Here is an 18,189-nt window from a genome sequence, read left to right as displayed (position 1 = left end):
CAACATGGGTAACACCAGCTCCTGCAAAAAGGTCTTAGGCTAGCAAGGTCCATTCCCCCCCACCCCGCCTCCCCGCACTGCCAGGGCCATTGACTACAGCCATGGCGCTCGGTAGGGGGCGCCGCAGCACACCTGCCACCTCCGCCCGCCCATAGCGGCACCTCAGCGCCGACCAGCCCCGCGCGCAGCGGCTCACGCCTCCGCTAACGGCCAGCAGCTGCCCGCGCACCGGCCGCGGGAGTGCGACAGCCAATCAGCGAGCGGCAGCCGCTGACAGGCAGCTGCGGCGGGAGGCGGAGCGGCCGGAGCGCGGAAGAAGGACGGCAGTGGGAGGGACTGGCCCGCCCCCATCCCCGGGCGAGCAATTTAATTGGCTATTTTGCCGACAAACTGCCGAATCGGAGAATAGTTTGTAAGCGCGCCTTGAGCCTATCAAAGACGTGCTTCTTCCGGTCCGGTAGTTTGAACCGCCTCGGTCGGCGGACCGGGGCCGCGGGTGCCCGCAGGTGAGAGGGGCGGTGGGGGGCGGCCGGGGGCGCCGTGACTGACACAGCACCGGCCCCATGAACATGGGGGTCCTGCCCGGCGGGGTACCCGTTGGCAACCCCTCTCATCCCCCTCCCGAGCTTGCCACCACTCACTAAGGGAGTCTGTGGGCACCTCCTGCCCCCGGGTAGTTGAGCTGGTTGCCTTAAAAGCCCTGTAAAAAGGTGTCCTATTCACCTGCATAACTGTGCTCCCACCTGCCCCTCCACCCGTGTGCTTACCTGTCTGTGCCTCCCAGGTGTCTGCGTGACTGCCGCGTCCTGACTGTTAGTTGACATGGCAGCGGTGGTCGCTGTAGTGTGGTTATAGGGATGCTGCCGTGAGAAGCTTAAAAATGTGGACTTGAGCAGTGCTGCTTTGCAAGGGGATACAGTGAAAGGGAAATAGCATGTCTTGTGGCTGCTGGAAGATTGAGTAGTTCTGTTTACTAGCTGTTGAGCCCTCTTATCTGAGGGCACTGTTAAATTATTTGAAAAGCATTACTTCTAGTCAAACATAAACCCAAAAGCAAAAATCCTGAGCACATCTCAGGTGATTCAAAACTAAGGATTGGAGCAGCCATGGTGAGTCAGGTCAAAGATCATTATAATTGTCTCCTTTTCCAAGAATAGCAGTCTTAACATTGTAGATGTACACTTACGATTTGGAAGAAACTACTGCTGTTAACAGGAATTTTTCTTTAATGAAGCCAGATATGTGTTTTGGCAGATGCTCAAGTAATAATAGAACAATATAGTAAGCACAAAGATGCTCCTGTCACTCTCTGACCATATAGTGGTTTTCAGCTAGTAAATCATGTTGTTGACTCAGAGATGGTGTCTTAGTTAATATCTTAATTTCTCTCTTAGAAACTTACCTAGTGTTTTCTTAAACTTAGTGCTTGTTCACTGAGATCACATGGCAATGATGTCTGTAAACACTGCATTAAAAGAAGTGTATTAAGTTATTGTAGTAATCCAATCTGTTGTTCTGTACCTAAGCAGATTTCTAGAATTGTAGGTTTACTGTGATTTTCACTGGAATGTTGCAATAATCAAATTGCAAGGTTAGGCTCTGGACACAAGCATTAGAGGTACATACAGGCAAAATAAACATGAGGAAAGCTCGAACATAAAGGGATGGGAAGAGGAGGCAAATACAGAGAGCTTGAAGTGACAGTGAGTAATTTTAAAAGATTATGTCAAACAGGTAAACTGCAGTTACAGATTTGAAGAGAAGGTGGTGTGGAGTGGAGAGATAGCATCACTTGTAGTGAAAGAGGCTTTTGAATTTTGGAAGACCACAAAACTTAAGAGTAGTTTCAGTGATAATCAGAGAACTAGATACATGAGAATGAGTGTCAGGGCATGATCTCAAAAACCTGAAAATAGAAATCACAACAGTGGTTTTAAGTTATTAGACAAAAAATTTTTTTTTTTTTTGAAGAAGAAACCTTTCTCTTCTGCTTCTTTGGACTCATCTCTTTTCACATGAAAGTCCATTTGCCTTCCTGTTCCTCTGGAGAGTTTGTTGCAGTTTACTACTTTTTTAAGTGGACTGAGAAGGGAAGAGAACGGTGTCTGTATGGCTGTAAATACAGCTTTAATTCCTGTAAGTGCTATATTAGCCTCCCTATTCCTCCCTCACCCCCCAAAGCATGCACATTTTCATACCTCCACAACTTTTAGGGTATTCAGGACCCGCAATTTGATAAACTATATGAGTGCAAAGGCATATGGAATTGAAGCTGACTTTTTAAGATTAGTGAAGAACTGTATTTTGGCTATTAAAACAATATATTGACTAAAGGGGTGCTAGTATAGTTACTTGATTAGGTATAGAGGCCAAAGCCAAAGGAACAGATAGGGAGTAATTTCTGGGATGGAGGAGAAAATGGAAATTATCAGAGCAGCAGACAATAAAAATGGAAGAGATGAGGAAGGTAGTATTTCTTATCTATGTAGTATTTCATCTACAGACCAATATACAGCAATAAAAGTATTTAGTAAACCTCCCCGAGGCTTCATATTTTGTAATAAAAACCATGGTCAGTATATTAGGGCTCAGCAGGAAGTAGAGCAATGGTAATCATGTCTTTTGAACCTTGGGCTCTAGGAAATCTCAGCGTTTAAAATTGTCTTTATACCATTTTTATAGTGTCTATCTTAAGCACAGAAACAAGCTTGCCATTCTGAATGGTGCAGATACCTGTGGCAAAGAGAGCTTTTGTGGTGCTAGGAAGAATCAGCCTCAAGAATAACTCACAGAACAGAAAGACTATTTCCATCTCTATTCCATTATAGAGAACTATTGTGAGTTTTATGACATTTTGAAAAATTATGATGATGCTTAAGGAGGCTATTCCTTTCAATTTAACGACAACACAACTAGCAATCTAAAAATAACATGTCAGAAAATGCATCTGTTTAAAAAACAATTGAGAATAATTGATAGTTTTAAAGGTCTCTCTAAAAATAAATTTTCATTGCATGGTTGTTTGCTACATTCTACAAGCAGTCAGTTCTTCTGGTTATTTATGGTGGTCCTCTTCCCAAACTTACTCTCAGCTGGTAACTCCCCGCTCAATGTGTCTGGTGATCGTTTTACATGTGCATCAGCCAACTATATCACTCTGCCATTCATTCATTAACAAAATAACATTGCTCAGTACTCAGTTCCCACTCATTCTGTAGTTTCTTCCGTTACCCCCAAATACCCTTCAGAGTTCTTTTTTTCCGCATACATTCTAGGATTTTCCCCATACATTCTAGAGATAGAACCCTACCAAGCCCCATCACAAGAGCTTCAGTTCTTCACTGAAAGACCTTTACAAGGCTGCTGTAGATTTAAAGGTACATACATCTTTCAGAAAGTCTTCAAGTTTATTCTCAGTTCTACATCATCTGCTTCCCAAATGTTCAAAGAATACCTCGCTATTTTGCTTAGAAAATGCTGGAATGATTGACATTATCAGAATCTAAAGCATTACCTGTTCTTCCATGTCTGTGTCTTCCTGGGCCTATAAGGCAAGAAGTGTCGAGAAAGTGGAGGGATAGTGATGTTGACCAGTAAGTGAGGGCTTCAGGTTATTGAACTGGAGTGTTCAGGGCATCATTGCAGCTTGGGAAGTACTTCAGGTAGTTCAAGGGGAAAAAAAAGTCATACAGGAATTGAGTCATTCTTGTAGCACTCTCCTGGAATTTTGTAGTGAAATAAGCTGTTAATCTCCAAAAAATACAGTGTGAATAAGAAGGAGGGATTGACATTGTCACAGAAATATATCTGTGAATTAAGGCTTCAGTTATTCTTGATCTATGTTTCATTTGTGGGTTTTGGTGTTTTGTTTTTTCTCTAACAATGTATTTCATTTACCGTTGATGTGAAATTTTTTATCATGAAGCATTAGGTATTAAACTTATTCAGTCCATGTAAAATAAAAGAAAACTTATATTCTTGCTTTTGGGTCTTCCATTGTGGGTTTGTTTTTCTTTTTTAAGTCAGTGGAAGTCTTCCGGGTGTGGATTGGGTCAGGCAGTTTCCTACCTAGCATTATATAATGAAAATGTACAATCAGTTTAGCCTATAGCATGGGTGTTGATGCAGTTTCTACAGTAGAATCTCTTTTTTGTGAGGGAAATGTTGATGAAAATACAGTAATCATACTGGAACTGAAAAATGAAGTTCAGCTTCTACTGTTTTATAGACTAACTTGTGCAGAATGTCATCAGATGAGGAGAAAAGCACAAGTCCTGTTTTGCCAAAAGACACTGTTTGGGGCAGTTCTGTTTCTTCAGATCTTAAGGTAGGAAAAAGGCAACCTCATTTGGTTCACTGTCGTTGCATTTTATTTGTCAAAGGGTAATTATGAGCAAATCTAATAAAACTTGCATCTCTTTCATTTTATGTATACAGGAAAATAATAAAAATGTTAGTGAAAAGAAAATTAGATAAAACCAATCTGGGATTAAAATATCTTCACTTGGATTCCCTTCTGTGCAATTTTGATTTATGTGAAAATTCTTATCAAAATTTAAGAGATTGATCAGTGACAGCTATGAGTAAAGTAGTAAAGTTTTCTTTTTTCTGGGCATGTACAGAAGCACTGTTAAGTGGATTTCTTAAGGTATTTTCTTCATGTGGGTTAACTTTTGTCCGTGTTAAACTGCCTGTTTATGGGCAGTTCATTTCTGCAGTTCGTATGCTTCTCTGTTTGTGATCATATCTCATGGATAAGTTCTCTTGATCTTTGCTCAGCAGCAGTAATTCATCCATGTTTCCAGAGCCTTTTGTAGTCAGAAAACAAGATGAAGGTGTTGTGTCATGAATTTTGACAGACTAAAATTTTTTTTATGACGTGATTGATTTATAAGGAGGTTCTAAGGCCACCTTGTTGACTGTTTCACAACTGAGAACACATCTAGAATACAACAGAATATTTTGGGTGGAAGTAACTTACGGCAATCATCTAGACCACTTCAGGGCTGGCCTAGAGTTAAAGCATGTTATTAAGGGCATTGGCCAAATGCCTGTTTAACACTGACAGACATGGATCATTGACCACCTCTCTGGAGGCCTATTCCGGTGTTTGACCACCTTCTTGGTGAAGACATGCTTCCTAATGTCCAGTCTTAACCCACTCTGGGTGCAGCTTTGAACCATTCCTATGCATCCTGTCACTGGATCCCAGAGAGGAGAGATCAGCTCCTCCCTCTTGGCTTGCCCTTCTCAGGAAGCTGTAGAGAGCAATGAGATTGCCCCTCAGCCTCCTTTTGTCCAATCCAGACAAGCCCAAGGTCCTTACCTGCTCCTCGCAGAAGACTATTGGAAAAGAAGAATGCTGGGGTCAGAGCTGAGCAATATAAATGTTGACAGGGAAGTACTCCTTTTACATAATTTTGAAGGGACTTTTGTTTTGTTTGGGTGCTTTTAAATAGAGGCCAGAATTAACTTTTCCTTATGAATCCACTAGCTCTTAGAGAATTTCCATTTACTTATAATTGAATTGTGCCTGACTTTGTCCATTCAATTCATTCTTTTCATGTTGTTTTAGTAAATTTGAGTGCAGTCCTAAGGATAAATGCTAAGCAGCATCTGTAGGTTTTTATAATACTTCATGAAGGAAGAAAAAAAAAAAAAAGAAACCTCTTAAATGCTCTTGTGCTCTTTGCTCATTGCAACACTGATTTATTTACTTCTACAAAACCAAGGTAGTGTGAATTAAATGATCAAAACTCTGACCTTCTAGCCTTGGACTATGTTCCTCTAGTTTTATACTTTAACAGGATTTTTATGGTTGACTTTAAAGTTTTGTTTTAAGCAGAACAAAGATAGTAAATGAACCAAGGATGTATTGTTAATTTTATTTTATTAGGTTTTTATTTGAAATTTATTGGTCAATCTTGTATTCCACTTGCAGTGTTATTGTTAAAGAATACTTAAGACTAAAACAGTAAAATACAATGATAGAATTAAGTAAAGAAAGAATGATTACTGATGCCCTGGTTTAGTACTTTCCAACTGGCCTTTTTTCCCAAATGTTAATTAGTGGCTTTGATCAGTTTCAGCATTTAGCTGCTGAAACTTTTAATTTTTTTAATTAACTTTTTTAATTAATTACTTGTTTGTATGTTTAAGCTATAATACAGGTTGTTCACAGTTTTGCCCTGAACTTTCATTCTAAAAGTCTGTTTAATTAGGAGATTTTTTAAAAATGTTAATTGGCTTACTTCAGTACATAGTATAATGCTGCACACCAGTTAGATTGGTTTATAACTTTTTAACAGGAAAGCTTTTCTGTTACTTATATATATGTGTTCCATACACCTGTATAATTTTAAAAATTCATAATACAAGGTAAGAATAATTCTATCCAATCTAAAGAAAATACTGGATACTCAAGTATCTTTTGATGATTGGTTTTAGAATTCACAACAAAGAAATTGTAATGTTCTGGAATATTGCATGTGACTGTGTTCTGTAGCATCTTTTCCATGCCTATAAAAATATGTATTTTTCTTTGCAGTAATAGTAGTGCTTAGAAATAATATCAGATAATTCATTGCTGATATGATGTGGAACTTTTTTTTTTTTTCATAGTTCATGTTTTTGTTTAAGATGGCTATTATAGCATCCAGTTCTGGCATCTAGCAAAGTGTTTCTAGCTGTAATCGGAATGAACATGAAACAGGAGAAAGGTAAATTATTATAGTCATGGTAGGAAAACAGCTTGCTTTTACTGCTTTAAGGGAAATCCTCTTTTAGCCATGATAATAATTTAAAAAGCTCCCCCAAATTATTGAAACCCATTTCTACTCCTAGAAATACCTTATATATACTCTTGTATATTCCTACATAAACCTAGATTTTAGAAAAGTCATTGTAGTATTATAATTATTTGTCATCACCTTGGGACAGGATGAATATGAAGAGCTGCTTCATTACGCTGTAGTGGCTCCGAAGTTTGACCAGTGTTTCTCAAAGGGGTCAGAACCTGCTTCAGAGCTGAGAGCTGGTGGCAGGTCTTCAAGTGCAGCAGATGATGCCATTCACCATAAGACTCCAGGTAGTATGTGCAAAGCTATGTGTTGAGCTTCCAAGAACAAGCATAGAAATGTTTTGGCTTAAGTTTTCTAATAGCTTCTGTTTGAAAAATACATGTAGCTCATATACAGTACATTTACATTTTGCACAAGAAGAAATTTAGGAAAGCATATTCACTGAAGGGGTTTCTGACATCACTTTCAGATAATAGTATTGTTCAGATGACAGTTCCATGTGTTTTGTGATGCAGATATTTAAAGTGTTTGGAGTAATAATGCAAAAAGAGGTGCCCTTATGTGCAATAGATGACATCGGACTGTTTTTGCTGCTACCTGACTGCCATGATAGATAAATGAGTATTTAAAATACAGTTATTTGGAAGTAAGAGTTACCTTAAAAAGGCTTTGTGTAGTGACTAATTATGTCACTAATAAATATCATTCTCAGTCTTTTAGTCACTCTATTCCAGTTTTACTTTATTACTTGGACTGTATAAACTTAGTGTCATGTGATGCATTAGTAACAATGCTGTTTATGGTTATATGTTATTTGCTTTTCCCTAGCATTTAGATAAAGGAAGCTCTGTTAATTTTGCTTCAGAAGAAATAGTAAACAATCATACCTGCATTATTTCTTTACTAGGGAGTTTAGCTTAATCAGAAAGAACTGAAGTTAAATTAACTTCTATTCTTTGTCATGCTATTGCATGATAAAAACTTTTGCCTACAATTTTCTCTTCACTCCTCTTTCTTGACTCATTAGAATAGCTTTATCTCTACTATTGAAATGAATATGGAGTATAAAATGTGTAGATAATTTTATTATTAGAGACAAAGCAGCCTTGAAGTGCTGTGTAAGTATAGCACTAATTGTCGTCTTGGAGTAAATATTGTTTATGGCTAATGTATGCAAGACTTCTCAGCCATGCTGATCCAAGCTGAACAACTCTCTGCTAGCAGGAATTGACTAGTGTGATTGCAAGGGGTAGTGCAGAAAGTTGTTCATTTCATATTAGCAAGAGAACTATGAATGAAAACCAGTCTATCTTCTTAAATTGCACATTGTTTTCACTAGAATATAAAGCAGTCTTGGTAGGCTGTCAACTACCATTTAGTTAACTCACGTTAATGCAATATGATAAAAACTTATCTAGCAACAGGCTCTTAAAATAAGGAATGTGATTAAAATGAGAGAGGTGGTATTGGTAATGTTCTGTATCTTTCCACAATGAGTCTGTGCAGTGGAGTTTGGGTATGTTCAGACACCCAAGCTAGCACCTTTCTTCCCAGTATGCCAGAAGGAGAAACGTTTTATCATTTTTATGAAAATTGAAAATCTTAGTCCTTAAGGACATCATATTTGCAACTTCTCCCCATGCAGAATTAGTGTGGTTGTTCTTCTGAATATCAGACTGCTTAGGAAAAGATAGAAGGCATGATTTTGAGTTCATTTTAAGCATGAGAATGGAGCTTTGGAGAGAGAGAATATTCACATTCTGATGCCAGATTTACCTCCAATACAGAATAATGTTAGAAAAACTTCTGCCAACAGAAAAGTTTAAAGTGCAGCCTTTTAATTTTGCTTTTTACATATTGAATTTTATTAACTGATCCAGTGTAGTTATCCTGTGTGGGAATTATACCAAGATGCATAAGAAATCAGATCAATAGAAGCTGCTGGTATTTTGTACTATGGCAGTTACTCTTGAACATTCAAACACAGAAAATTCCACTATAATAATAGGTAATCCTGCAAATCCTAGAATGAGAGCAGTTGCTTGGTGTTTAAAGAATTATGATATAAAATGTTTTGATAGGGGAATGAAACATCCTCGTTTGTTACGTAAGTTCAAGGTCTCAAAAATTGCAGATAGATTCAGCTGAAGGTAACATTTAAACTATCTGTGATTTCCACAGCCAAAGAACTTTCCATGGGTACTGTCATGAGGTTCCTTTAGATCCTGTACATGAAGAGGGTTTAGTCTTCTAGTACCAGTTTACTCGTCTGAAGGCATTTGCTGTTACATGGGATCTTGGTTTAGCGGAGTGATACAGCAATGTACTGAAATTGCAGTGCAAGCACAAATCACAGCCCATGGGATCTCTCAGATTTTCAGGTCAGCATACTCTGTTAATTAAACTCTCTTTTCTAAACTCAATAGGAAAGAAAGCAAACACATCAGACAAGGGCTCAATCCCCTTTGTACAAACTAGTCTAACGTGAATTCACTTATCCCTCAGTTCATAAGGTTTTTAGAATCCTAGAATAGTTAGGGTTGGAAAGGACCTTAAGATCATCTACTTCCAATCCCCCTGCCATGGGCAGGGACACCTCCCACTAAACCAAGTCACCCAAGGCTCTGTCCAGCCTGGCCTTGAACAATGCCAGGGATGGAGCACTCACAACTTCTCTGGACAACCCATTCCAGTGACTCACCACCCTCACAATAAAGAACTTCTTCCTTATATCCAATCTAAACCTCCCCTGTTTAAGTTTTAACCCATTACCCCTTGTCCTATCACTACAGTCCCTAATAAAGAGTCCCTCCCCGGCATCCCTGTAGGCCCCCTTCAGATACTGGAAGGCTGCTATGAGGTCGCCATGCAGCCTTCTTTTCTCCAGGCTGAACAGCCCCAACTTTCTCAGCCTGTCTTCACACAGGAGGTGCTCCAGCTCCCTGATCATCCTCATGGCCTCCTTTGGACTTGTTCCAACAGTTCCATGTCCTTTTTATATTGAGGACACCAGAACTGCACACAATACTCCAAGTGAGGTCTCATGAGAGCAGAGTAGAGCGGCAGGATCACTTCCTTCGACCTGCTGGTCACGCTCCTTTTGATGCAGCCCAGGGTATGGTTGGCTTTCTGGGCTGTGAGTGCACAGCTCATGTTAAGTTTCTCATCGACCAACACCCCCAAGTCCTTTTCCGCAGGGCTGCTCTGAATCTCTTCTCTGCCCAACCTGTAGCTGTGCCTGGGATTGCTCCGACCCAGGTGTAGGACCTTGCACTTGGCATGGTTAAACTTCATGAGGTTGGCATCTGCCCACCTCACAAGCGTGTCAAGGTCCATCTGGATGGCATCTCTTCCCTCCAGCATATCAACTGAACCACACAGCTTGGTGTCTTCGGCAGATGTGCTGAGGGCGCACTCAATCCCACTGTCCATGTCAGCGACAAAGATGTTGAACAGGAACAAAAATGTTGAGCAAGAAACTAGAATAACTCACAAGTTCAGCAATTCGTAACTTGCAACCCATAGCTCACATCTCTGTGAACACCTGCCTGAACAGCAGAGAGAGTGCTTATCCTTCCTTCTTCATCACAGTGCAGGATACCCTGTATCACAGCAGGAAGCACAAAAGCCTCATCAGTCTGGCTGCTGTTGGATGTGGTTCAAAAGCGTTTTGGGTAAACTGACATATTTGTGTCTTGCAGCTTAAAAGGTTGGTCTGTACTATTTCTGTAAATTAGTGGATTCTGAAGGAACTGCCAGGCAAGGTTGCGCAAGGTGTTATGGCAGCAGGAGATAGCAAGCTGCAGGTGATAACGGCTGTGCAATTAACTTCAGCCTTTCTGTCCTTCATATCCTGTCTGCATGCTGCTCTTGCCTTGACCTGGTGATACTACTTCCAGGATGTACCAGGCCTTAACGTGCGTTAGGCAAAATCTGAGCAAGACTTGAGTGAACAGTCACAGCGCGATAGAATAATCGTAATACACAGTTAGATCACTGTTACAGTCTCTTTACACTAGCCATCAAGATATGAGGTGTCCCTTGTTGCTGGGAAGGACCTGTGTGGGTTAAGTCAGCGCAAGCTTGTTGCTCAGTTGAAGGTTCATTTTGCTGGTTATTCAGTTTTCATATGGTGTTGGAGCCAACACTTCCTGCAAGCTCCTTTGGCTAGCACAGGAATAAATTTGTACTTTTTTGTTAACTAAGGCCAGTTGATCCAGTCAACTGGTACAGCATTTTATGAAAAACAAAGGCCACCTTTTGCCCGCCCCTGTGTTGAGAGAAGTTCAGTAAAGCTGTCGTCACTCCCTGTATTCTTCTCTGAGCTTCATTAGCATCTCATCTCCTCTGAATCTTCTTCCATTACAGGAGGCTGTTGATCACTCACAGTAGGAGATTGTCAGGATTCAAATACACTTGCAAAACTCTTGAATTGCAGATCAGTTCAGATCAGCTGCTGGAAGCATTTCTCAGCCTGAGAACTTGTTCTTACATGGAAAGAAGAAAATTCCAAACACAGCAATGTGGAATTATATATTATGGAGCAAATTCTAGTTCAGGTCTTTTCCCCAGTGCTGTATCTAATTACAGTTTTGTCTCCCATTTTGAGTGGAGCATTGTTTTGCAAGGGAATATTTGTGAGGTGTGATGCTGCTGTTCATGACGAGATCAGAATCAAAACAGTAGACTTGGGGGGGGGGGGGGGGGGGGTTGCTAGACGACTGTATTCTATTTTTTTTATCAGACTTGTCTGAACAGAAGATCTTAGCCAGCACTGTCTTCTGTCTTTAATGGTGTGAGACTTTTCGTTGTTTTGTTTTTTTTTTTTCTGCTGGGGCCAAATATGTAGCCTATGAAATCTGTTCCTCTTTACTGCCTAAAGATGTGCAGCAGATCTGAGAGGGTGAATTTACATTCAATTGATTGCTTCTCTTGAAATATTTGAATAGAGTTCTCTCTTAATACACATGGTATTGTCAGATAAATGTAGTAATTTGCAAGCTGTACTTAATTGTTCAGAGACAAGGGAAAGAAATGCTTCTATACTGGATGGTGATCAAAATTTTACATTGAAGCTTTATGTACTGCTCATTACAAAGAACCATGTATTCCTCCCAGTTACAGACACTCACATGTTTACTGTCTTTGCAAAGGGCAGCACCTTGTAAAATGTGGCTTCTCTTTTACTTTCAAAATTTTGTAAAATGGTTAAAAAACAGTAAAGGTGCTCTTGATCTTCTTGGAGACTGAGATAAAAAGAATATTTACATGGCCCCACCATGCCTCTGTTAGCTATACAGTATAAATAAACTTCTGGCGTTCTCCTGCTTTATCAAAACATAGGTTTGCTTTTTAAAATGTCACTACACCATGTCAGTCTAGGAAAGAGATGTCTTACATCTTGGTTGTTGTTAAAGGATCACCTACTACAAGCTCAGCAGTGTTGCATCCCAACCAAAAGGAAGTGCAGCAGGAGGGCCAGGAGACCTCCATGGGTGGATAAGGAGCTGCTGAGAAAACTTAGAGGGGAAAAAAGAGGCTTATAAAATGTGGAATCAAGGACAGGAAGCCTGGGAAGAATGCAGGGATGCTGTCTGTGAAGCTAGGGACCAGGTTAGGAAAGCTAAGGCTCAGTTAGAATTAAGCTTGGCTAGGGATGTGAAAGATAACAAGAAAGGAATTCTATAGGTACATTGCAAATAAAAGACAGACCAGGGACAATAGGGGCACCCTCCAGAAGATATCAGGAGAACTGGCTACCCTGGATTTGGAGAAGGCTGAGCTTCTTAAAGACTTCTTTGCTCAGTCTTCACTGGCAAAGGCTCTGACCACACCACCCAAGTCTTGAAGACACAGATGCAAGGACTGTGAGAATGAAGACCTTGGGCCCACTGTAAGAGAGGATCTGGTTCGAGACCACCTTAAGAACCTGAACGTGCACAAGTCCATGGGACCTCATGAAATCCATCTGTGGGTCCTAAGGGAGCTGGCAAATGAAGTTGCCAAGCCACTGTTCATATTTAAAAAATCATGGCAGTCAGGTGATGTTCCTGACGACTGGAAAAAGGGAAATATAACCCCATTTTCAAGGGGAAAATGGATGACCCGGGGAATTACAGACCAGTCAGTCTCACCTCTGTGCCTGGCAAAATCTTGGAGCAGGTTCTCCTGGAAGGCATGCTAAGGCACATGAAAAGCAGCAAGGTGCTTGGTGACAGCCAGCATGGCTTCACTAAGGGGAAATCCTGCCTGGCCAATTTGGTGGCCTTTTATGGTGGGGCTACAGAACTGATGGACAGGGGTAGAGCAGTTGATGTCATCTACCTGGACTTGTGCAAAGCGTTCGACAGTGTCCCACACAACATCCTTGACTCTAAATTGGAGAGACATCAATTTGATGGATGGACCACTCGATGGATAAAGAACTGGCTGGATGGCAGCACACAAAGAATTGTGGTCAATGGCTCAATGTCCAGCTGGAGACCAGTAACGAGTGGTGTCCCTCACGGATCAGTGTTGGGACCGGTCTTGTTCAACATCTTTGTCGCTGACATGGACAGTGGGATTGAGTGCGCCCTCAGCAAGTTTGCCGATGACACCAAGCTGTGTGGTTCAGTTGATACACTGGAGGGAAGGAATGCCATCCAGAGGGACCTCGACACACTTGTGAGATGGGCTGATGCCAACCTCATGAAGTTTAACCATGCCAAGTGCAAGGTCCTACACCTGGGTTGGAGCAATCCCAGGCACAGCTACAGGTTGGGCAGAGAAGAGATTCAGAGCAGCCCTGCGGAGAAGGATTTGGGGCTGCTGGTACATGAGAAATCTAACATGAGCGGGCTGCGGTGTGTGCTCACAGCCCAGAAAGCCAACTGTATCCTGGGCTGCATCAAAAGGAGCGTGACCAGCAGGTCGAAGGAGGTGATCCTGCCCCTCTACTCTGCTCTCATGAGACCTCACTTGGAGTATTGTGTGCAGTTCTGGTGTCCTCAACATAAAAAGGACATGGAACTGTTGGAACAAGTCCAGAGGAGGGCCACGAGGATGATCAGGGGACTGGAGCACCTCCTGTATGAAGACAGGCTGAGAAAGTTGGGGCTGTTCAGCCTGGAGAAGAGAAGGCTGCATGGAGACCTCATAGCAGCCTTCCAGTATCTGAAGGGGGCCTATAAGGATGCTGGGCAGGGACTCTTCATTAGGGACTGTAGTGATAGGACAAGGTGTAACAGGTTAAAACTTAAACAGGGGAAGTTCAGATTGGATATAAGGAAGAAGTTCTTTACTGTAAGGGTGGTGAGCCGCTGGACTGGGTTGCCCAGGGAAGGTGTGAGTTCTCCATCCCTGGCAGTGTTCAAGGCCAGGTTGGACAGAGGCTTGGGTGACATGGTTTAGTGTGAGGTGTCCCTGCCCATGACAGGGGTGTTAGAACTAGGTGATCTTAAGGTCACAGTGGGAAGTTTCCTTCTCTTCAGGCTACCAGTCCTTAGTATTGATCTATTAAATTTATAAGAGGAATTTAATTTTTAATTTTTTTCAACTGTGCATTTTAGCAAATTGCTGCCCTTGCTTTGGGCCACTGGTAGCAGATCATGTGTGAGAACTTTGTCAGAACTTACTTACTTTATGAAGCAGAAAATCTCAAATACTAGAGGAACAAAAATTCCTCTAAACAAATGCCCCCAACAATAGTATTGGGATAACAAACACTTTGAAAAAAACAGCCAATTTCATTACCGCCATGATAAATACAGTCTAGAGATTTGTCGGTGTAAATGCATGTGGGCATTATTTAATGAAGCATATTTTTATACTTGATCATATCCAAATGGTTCCATGTCCTCGGTACCTTAGGGAACTGTAACTGAGTGTCATCATGTAATGCAGTGGAAGGAATAGAGGTGACAGAAGGAGACCATTAGGAATAAGAATGAAGTTAATATGTATACAACTAGAAAATTATGGCAATACTGGAAGGCCAAGATAAAGTATGTAAGATGATGATATAAATATGTAACAGGTACACTCAGTGGATTTAGTGAAGGATACATCCTGTGATAAATGAGAAAAGTGGAAGCTGGGTTAGCATAACCTGTATTTGGGGAGGATTAAGGGGAAGGGAGTGGTGAATGTATAATATGATCTCGGACTATAGCTTTTGTCAGTCTAGTATCCTGTTTTTATTGATTACCTTTTGTTCGTTTTTTTGCTTTGTGAATATCTTGCAAACTGTGTTCTGTAAGTTGAGTGTCTTTTAATCCAAACTAATATTAAAAGTTTAAAAATAAAGACAAGCCATCATGCATTTTACAGCAACATCACAACTGAAGGAAAAGCACAGTGACATGCAGGAATGGGAACAAGTGGTGAAGGACAAAACTGGGAGTATTTGACAGTAGTAACACTGCCAAATGCTTTATATTATGAAAGGACAGCCAGATTCCTCATCACTGAGATTAGATATATTTCAAGTAGCCTGGGTCATCTGTCTAGCATATATTTTTTAGAGATCCTTACTTGCAAAAAAAATAAGCAATTTCTGCCATTAGCTAAGCAATGTTTTTCTCATTTGCAGGAGAAGCAATAGCAAAAAGCTAGAGCCTGATCATAATATATCAGTGTGATTTGGGATAATCTTTTAATGGTCTTCTGCTGAGGTAATATGGTAGGGTCTATAGAAATGGTGTGCTAGGTCAGACTTCTTTAGCTGAAGTAGATTTCAATTTTATGTGTAGTTCTGTGTGACCTTGGAATAAGCACAAAAAAGCAGTTGTAACTCTGCATCACAGTTCTTCCTTTTTTCCTTTTTGTTTCAGAGGATGAATGTAATAGTTTCAATTCAGCCTACTTCATGGGGGGGAGGGAGTATTAGTCAGACAGCTCTTCTCATTTCCTTTGGACAAGGAGACCTAACAGTGACAGTAACTGAGTGTCGAGCATCAGGCTTGGCCTTGGATAAGTTAGAAAATACTGCTTTGTGACAATTAGGTCTTCATGCTTGTACCAAAAAATAGTACCCATCCACTATCAAACAGCTGTACAGACAATATTCATTTCCAGAAATGAAGACTAACAAGTTGTAGGTTTCCTCTCTCCATTTATGAAAGAAGAAGAGTATTCTTTTGAAGTTGTCCTGGTTGTTATTGATACCAGGAATCTGGTAATCCATTTCCTTTCCAATTTTTTCATTCAGCTGTCAAATTAATAATTTTTCTGCAGTGAATAAATATGAAACAATATTTAATCTCTTCCATTGACTTAAATATTAATTTCTCTATTCTAAACTTCCCCCCCCCCACTTGGAACTCAAATACATGCCCATTTGCTCTTGGACACGACTTAATTTTTATTGCACCTGAAAGTGAGGCCTTATTGTGTAAGGCACTATATAAATTCATAGTAGATACTTCCTTACTCAAAGAGTTGGAAATCTAATTATATGAGGAAATTGAAGGCTGTAGGAAAATTGATGCAGGTACGTACCAATACTGAATTATATCCACAGGTTGCATTGTGAATGCACAAAGGAAGGCTGCTGACCTCAGGAGTTTACAGTCTCATTAGGGAAATTGGCTAAAGTTTTTCATTTTTTGACCAGGGATGTTAATCGATGAGAAGTCTTTCCTGAGAAAGATGCTTTTTATTTCTGGCTATGCTAATTTTTTGGTACTTACTGTGATTATCCTCTTTAAAATGGAATCAGATTAGAAGATTCTGTTCTCTAGGGGAGTGGTAGTTTTGATTTGACTTAAGGTTATGATGGGACTGTGCATTTAAATATACTTGTATCTTTGCAGCATATCTTTGAATTAGGTTGTTTGTTTTACATGGGGGAAGAGGTATCTGATGGCATAAATATTTTGGGGTTGTTTTGTTTTTCTTAATGCCTGGCTTCTGACTTCCATCCAGAATGCAAGCAGTGCAGCCTTTCCAGAGTATCAATCCTTATTCTCTGTTTCATTTTTAGTCATAATATCAGTGGAGAAGCCTTCTGAGGCCAATATGGAACAAATTCACCCTGCTGTTTCGGGAGAGACTTCTTCACAAGGGTCCACTCACAGTCCAGGAGAAAGCAATGATATCCTAGTGACTGAATTAACTTTACCTGACGAAAAAGTAACTCAAATAGAAAACATACTTGATCTCTGGAGTGGAAGTCTTAAGGTATTTATTTCTTAAAAATCACATGCAAATGTTAATGTGTTGTAAAAGAAGTGAGACTGCAGGAAAAGTTGCAGTGTGATTGCACTGGGAAAGAGTGTTTTTCTTTGATTGTTGTGTATTGCATATAAGCACTAGAATATATTCTTTCAAGAACTTTGGAATAACTTTCTCCTTTAGGGATGTTCAGTTATATTCAATAGTTCACTATGTCTGATAGTGTTTATAAACAGCCTGCCTAATGAAGGCATCATTGTAAATGTTCATGTCTCCTTAATTGCTAAATGTTTTAAGTTTTAAAGATTGGGAAGAAGGGAATAATTTTATCAATTGTGCTACTGTCATTCCTTTAACTTTTCAGACAAATGTTCTGACTGAACTGAGAAAATGGAAGCTTAGTTTGATTGAACACCACAAGCTTCAAATGAGACAAGAAAAAGAGAAGCATGCTTCACATGTGAGACAATTGAGCAATGAGATGGCGAACCTGAAGGAGTTGCTGCGTACTTATGAAATCTCTATTGGCAGGAAAGATGAGGTAGTAATAACAATTTCGTAACTCAGTAGTTCCCCTATTTTTAAAAATACACTGATGACTTTTTGGATCCGTCTGTGAACAAAATTCTTCTTGCAGCAAGTAACATAGAGAAATAAATGTACAGCAGAAGAAGAATCATTGTTGCTAATAATGTCCATACTAACAGTGGAAACTTAAGATACTGAACATGTTGTATATACATATTTTGTATTGTTTGCTTCTTAAATCTAGGGTCTGATGTTGTTCATTACTTATTTCATGCTTAGATGAGTCCATTAGCTCTTTTTAAAGACTTTAAAAGTCTTTAGTTTTTCAATTTTAGGTTTGGTTTTCTTGAATTTTAAATGGGCAGCAGTCTCCTAAGTGTTTAAACAGTCTCTGGTTCAGGATTCTTAGGAATTGTGTACTTGTACAGATTCATAGGATTGTACACTTGGAGCCCTTGGGCTTTTCTGCTATCAGCAATATCAACAGCTTCAGAATTAACTAGAATTGTGGAAACGGACATAAAATTTTGCCAGCCCTTTGATCACATAACATAATTGAACCCTCTTATTGCTATCTTGAATTTTTAACCTTGTACTTAAGAACCCTTTTTAGAGTTAGCTTTTTTTAATTTCTTTTTACCTTTTTCTAATAAAAAAATGCATCAAAGGAATTAAAGTATGGAGGAAGCTGATTGTTCTGTGTCCA

At 40.0% G+C, this 18,189-nt stretch overlaps 1 protein-coding gene across 5 annotated transcripts in view; it reads left to right on the top strand.

Moving 5' to 3' along the window:
• The first annotated feature begins 271 nt into the window (after positions 1-271).
• The window catches only part of POC5 (POC5 centriolar protein), a 30,323-nt gene continuing 12,405 nt past the window's right edge, over positions 272-18,189 (top strand). The window contains exons 1-4 of one of the 5 annotated variants that reach the window (XM_061475852.1): positions 273-506; positions 6,974-7,087; positions 16,765-16,961; positions 17,320-17,496. In XM_061475852.1, the coding sequence (XP_061331836.1) occupies positions 16,800-16,961; positions 17,320-17,496 (339 nt within the window). In that variant the 5' untranslated portion in view covers positions 273-506; positions 6,974-7,087; positions 16,765-16,799. Of the gene's footprint in view, positions 507-4,217; positions 4,328-6,939; positions 7,088-16,764; positions 16,962-17,319; positions 17,497-18,189 lie in introns of those variants that run through there. The other 4 variants (XM_061475851.1, XM_061475850.1, XM_061475853.1 and 1 more) reach the window with 4 other exon arrangements.

The sequence above is a fragment of the Pezoporus flaviventris genome, unplaced genomic scaffold, assembly GCF_033815535.1.
Source record: "Pezoporus flaviventris isolate CSIRO_AGI_PZ_B2104156 unplaced genomic scaffold, CSIRO_AGI_Pfla_v1 ptg000090l, whole genome shotgun sequence".
Classification (NCBI taxonomy): domain Eukaryota; kingdom Metazoa; phylum Chordata; class Aves; order Psittaciformes; family Psittacidae; genus Pezoporus; species Pezoporus flaviventris.
This window is presented reverse-complemented; position numbering and strand designations above follow the sequence as displayed.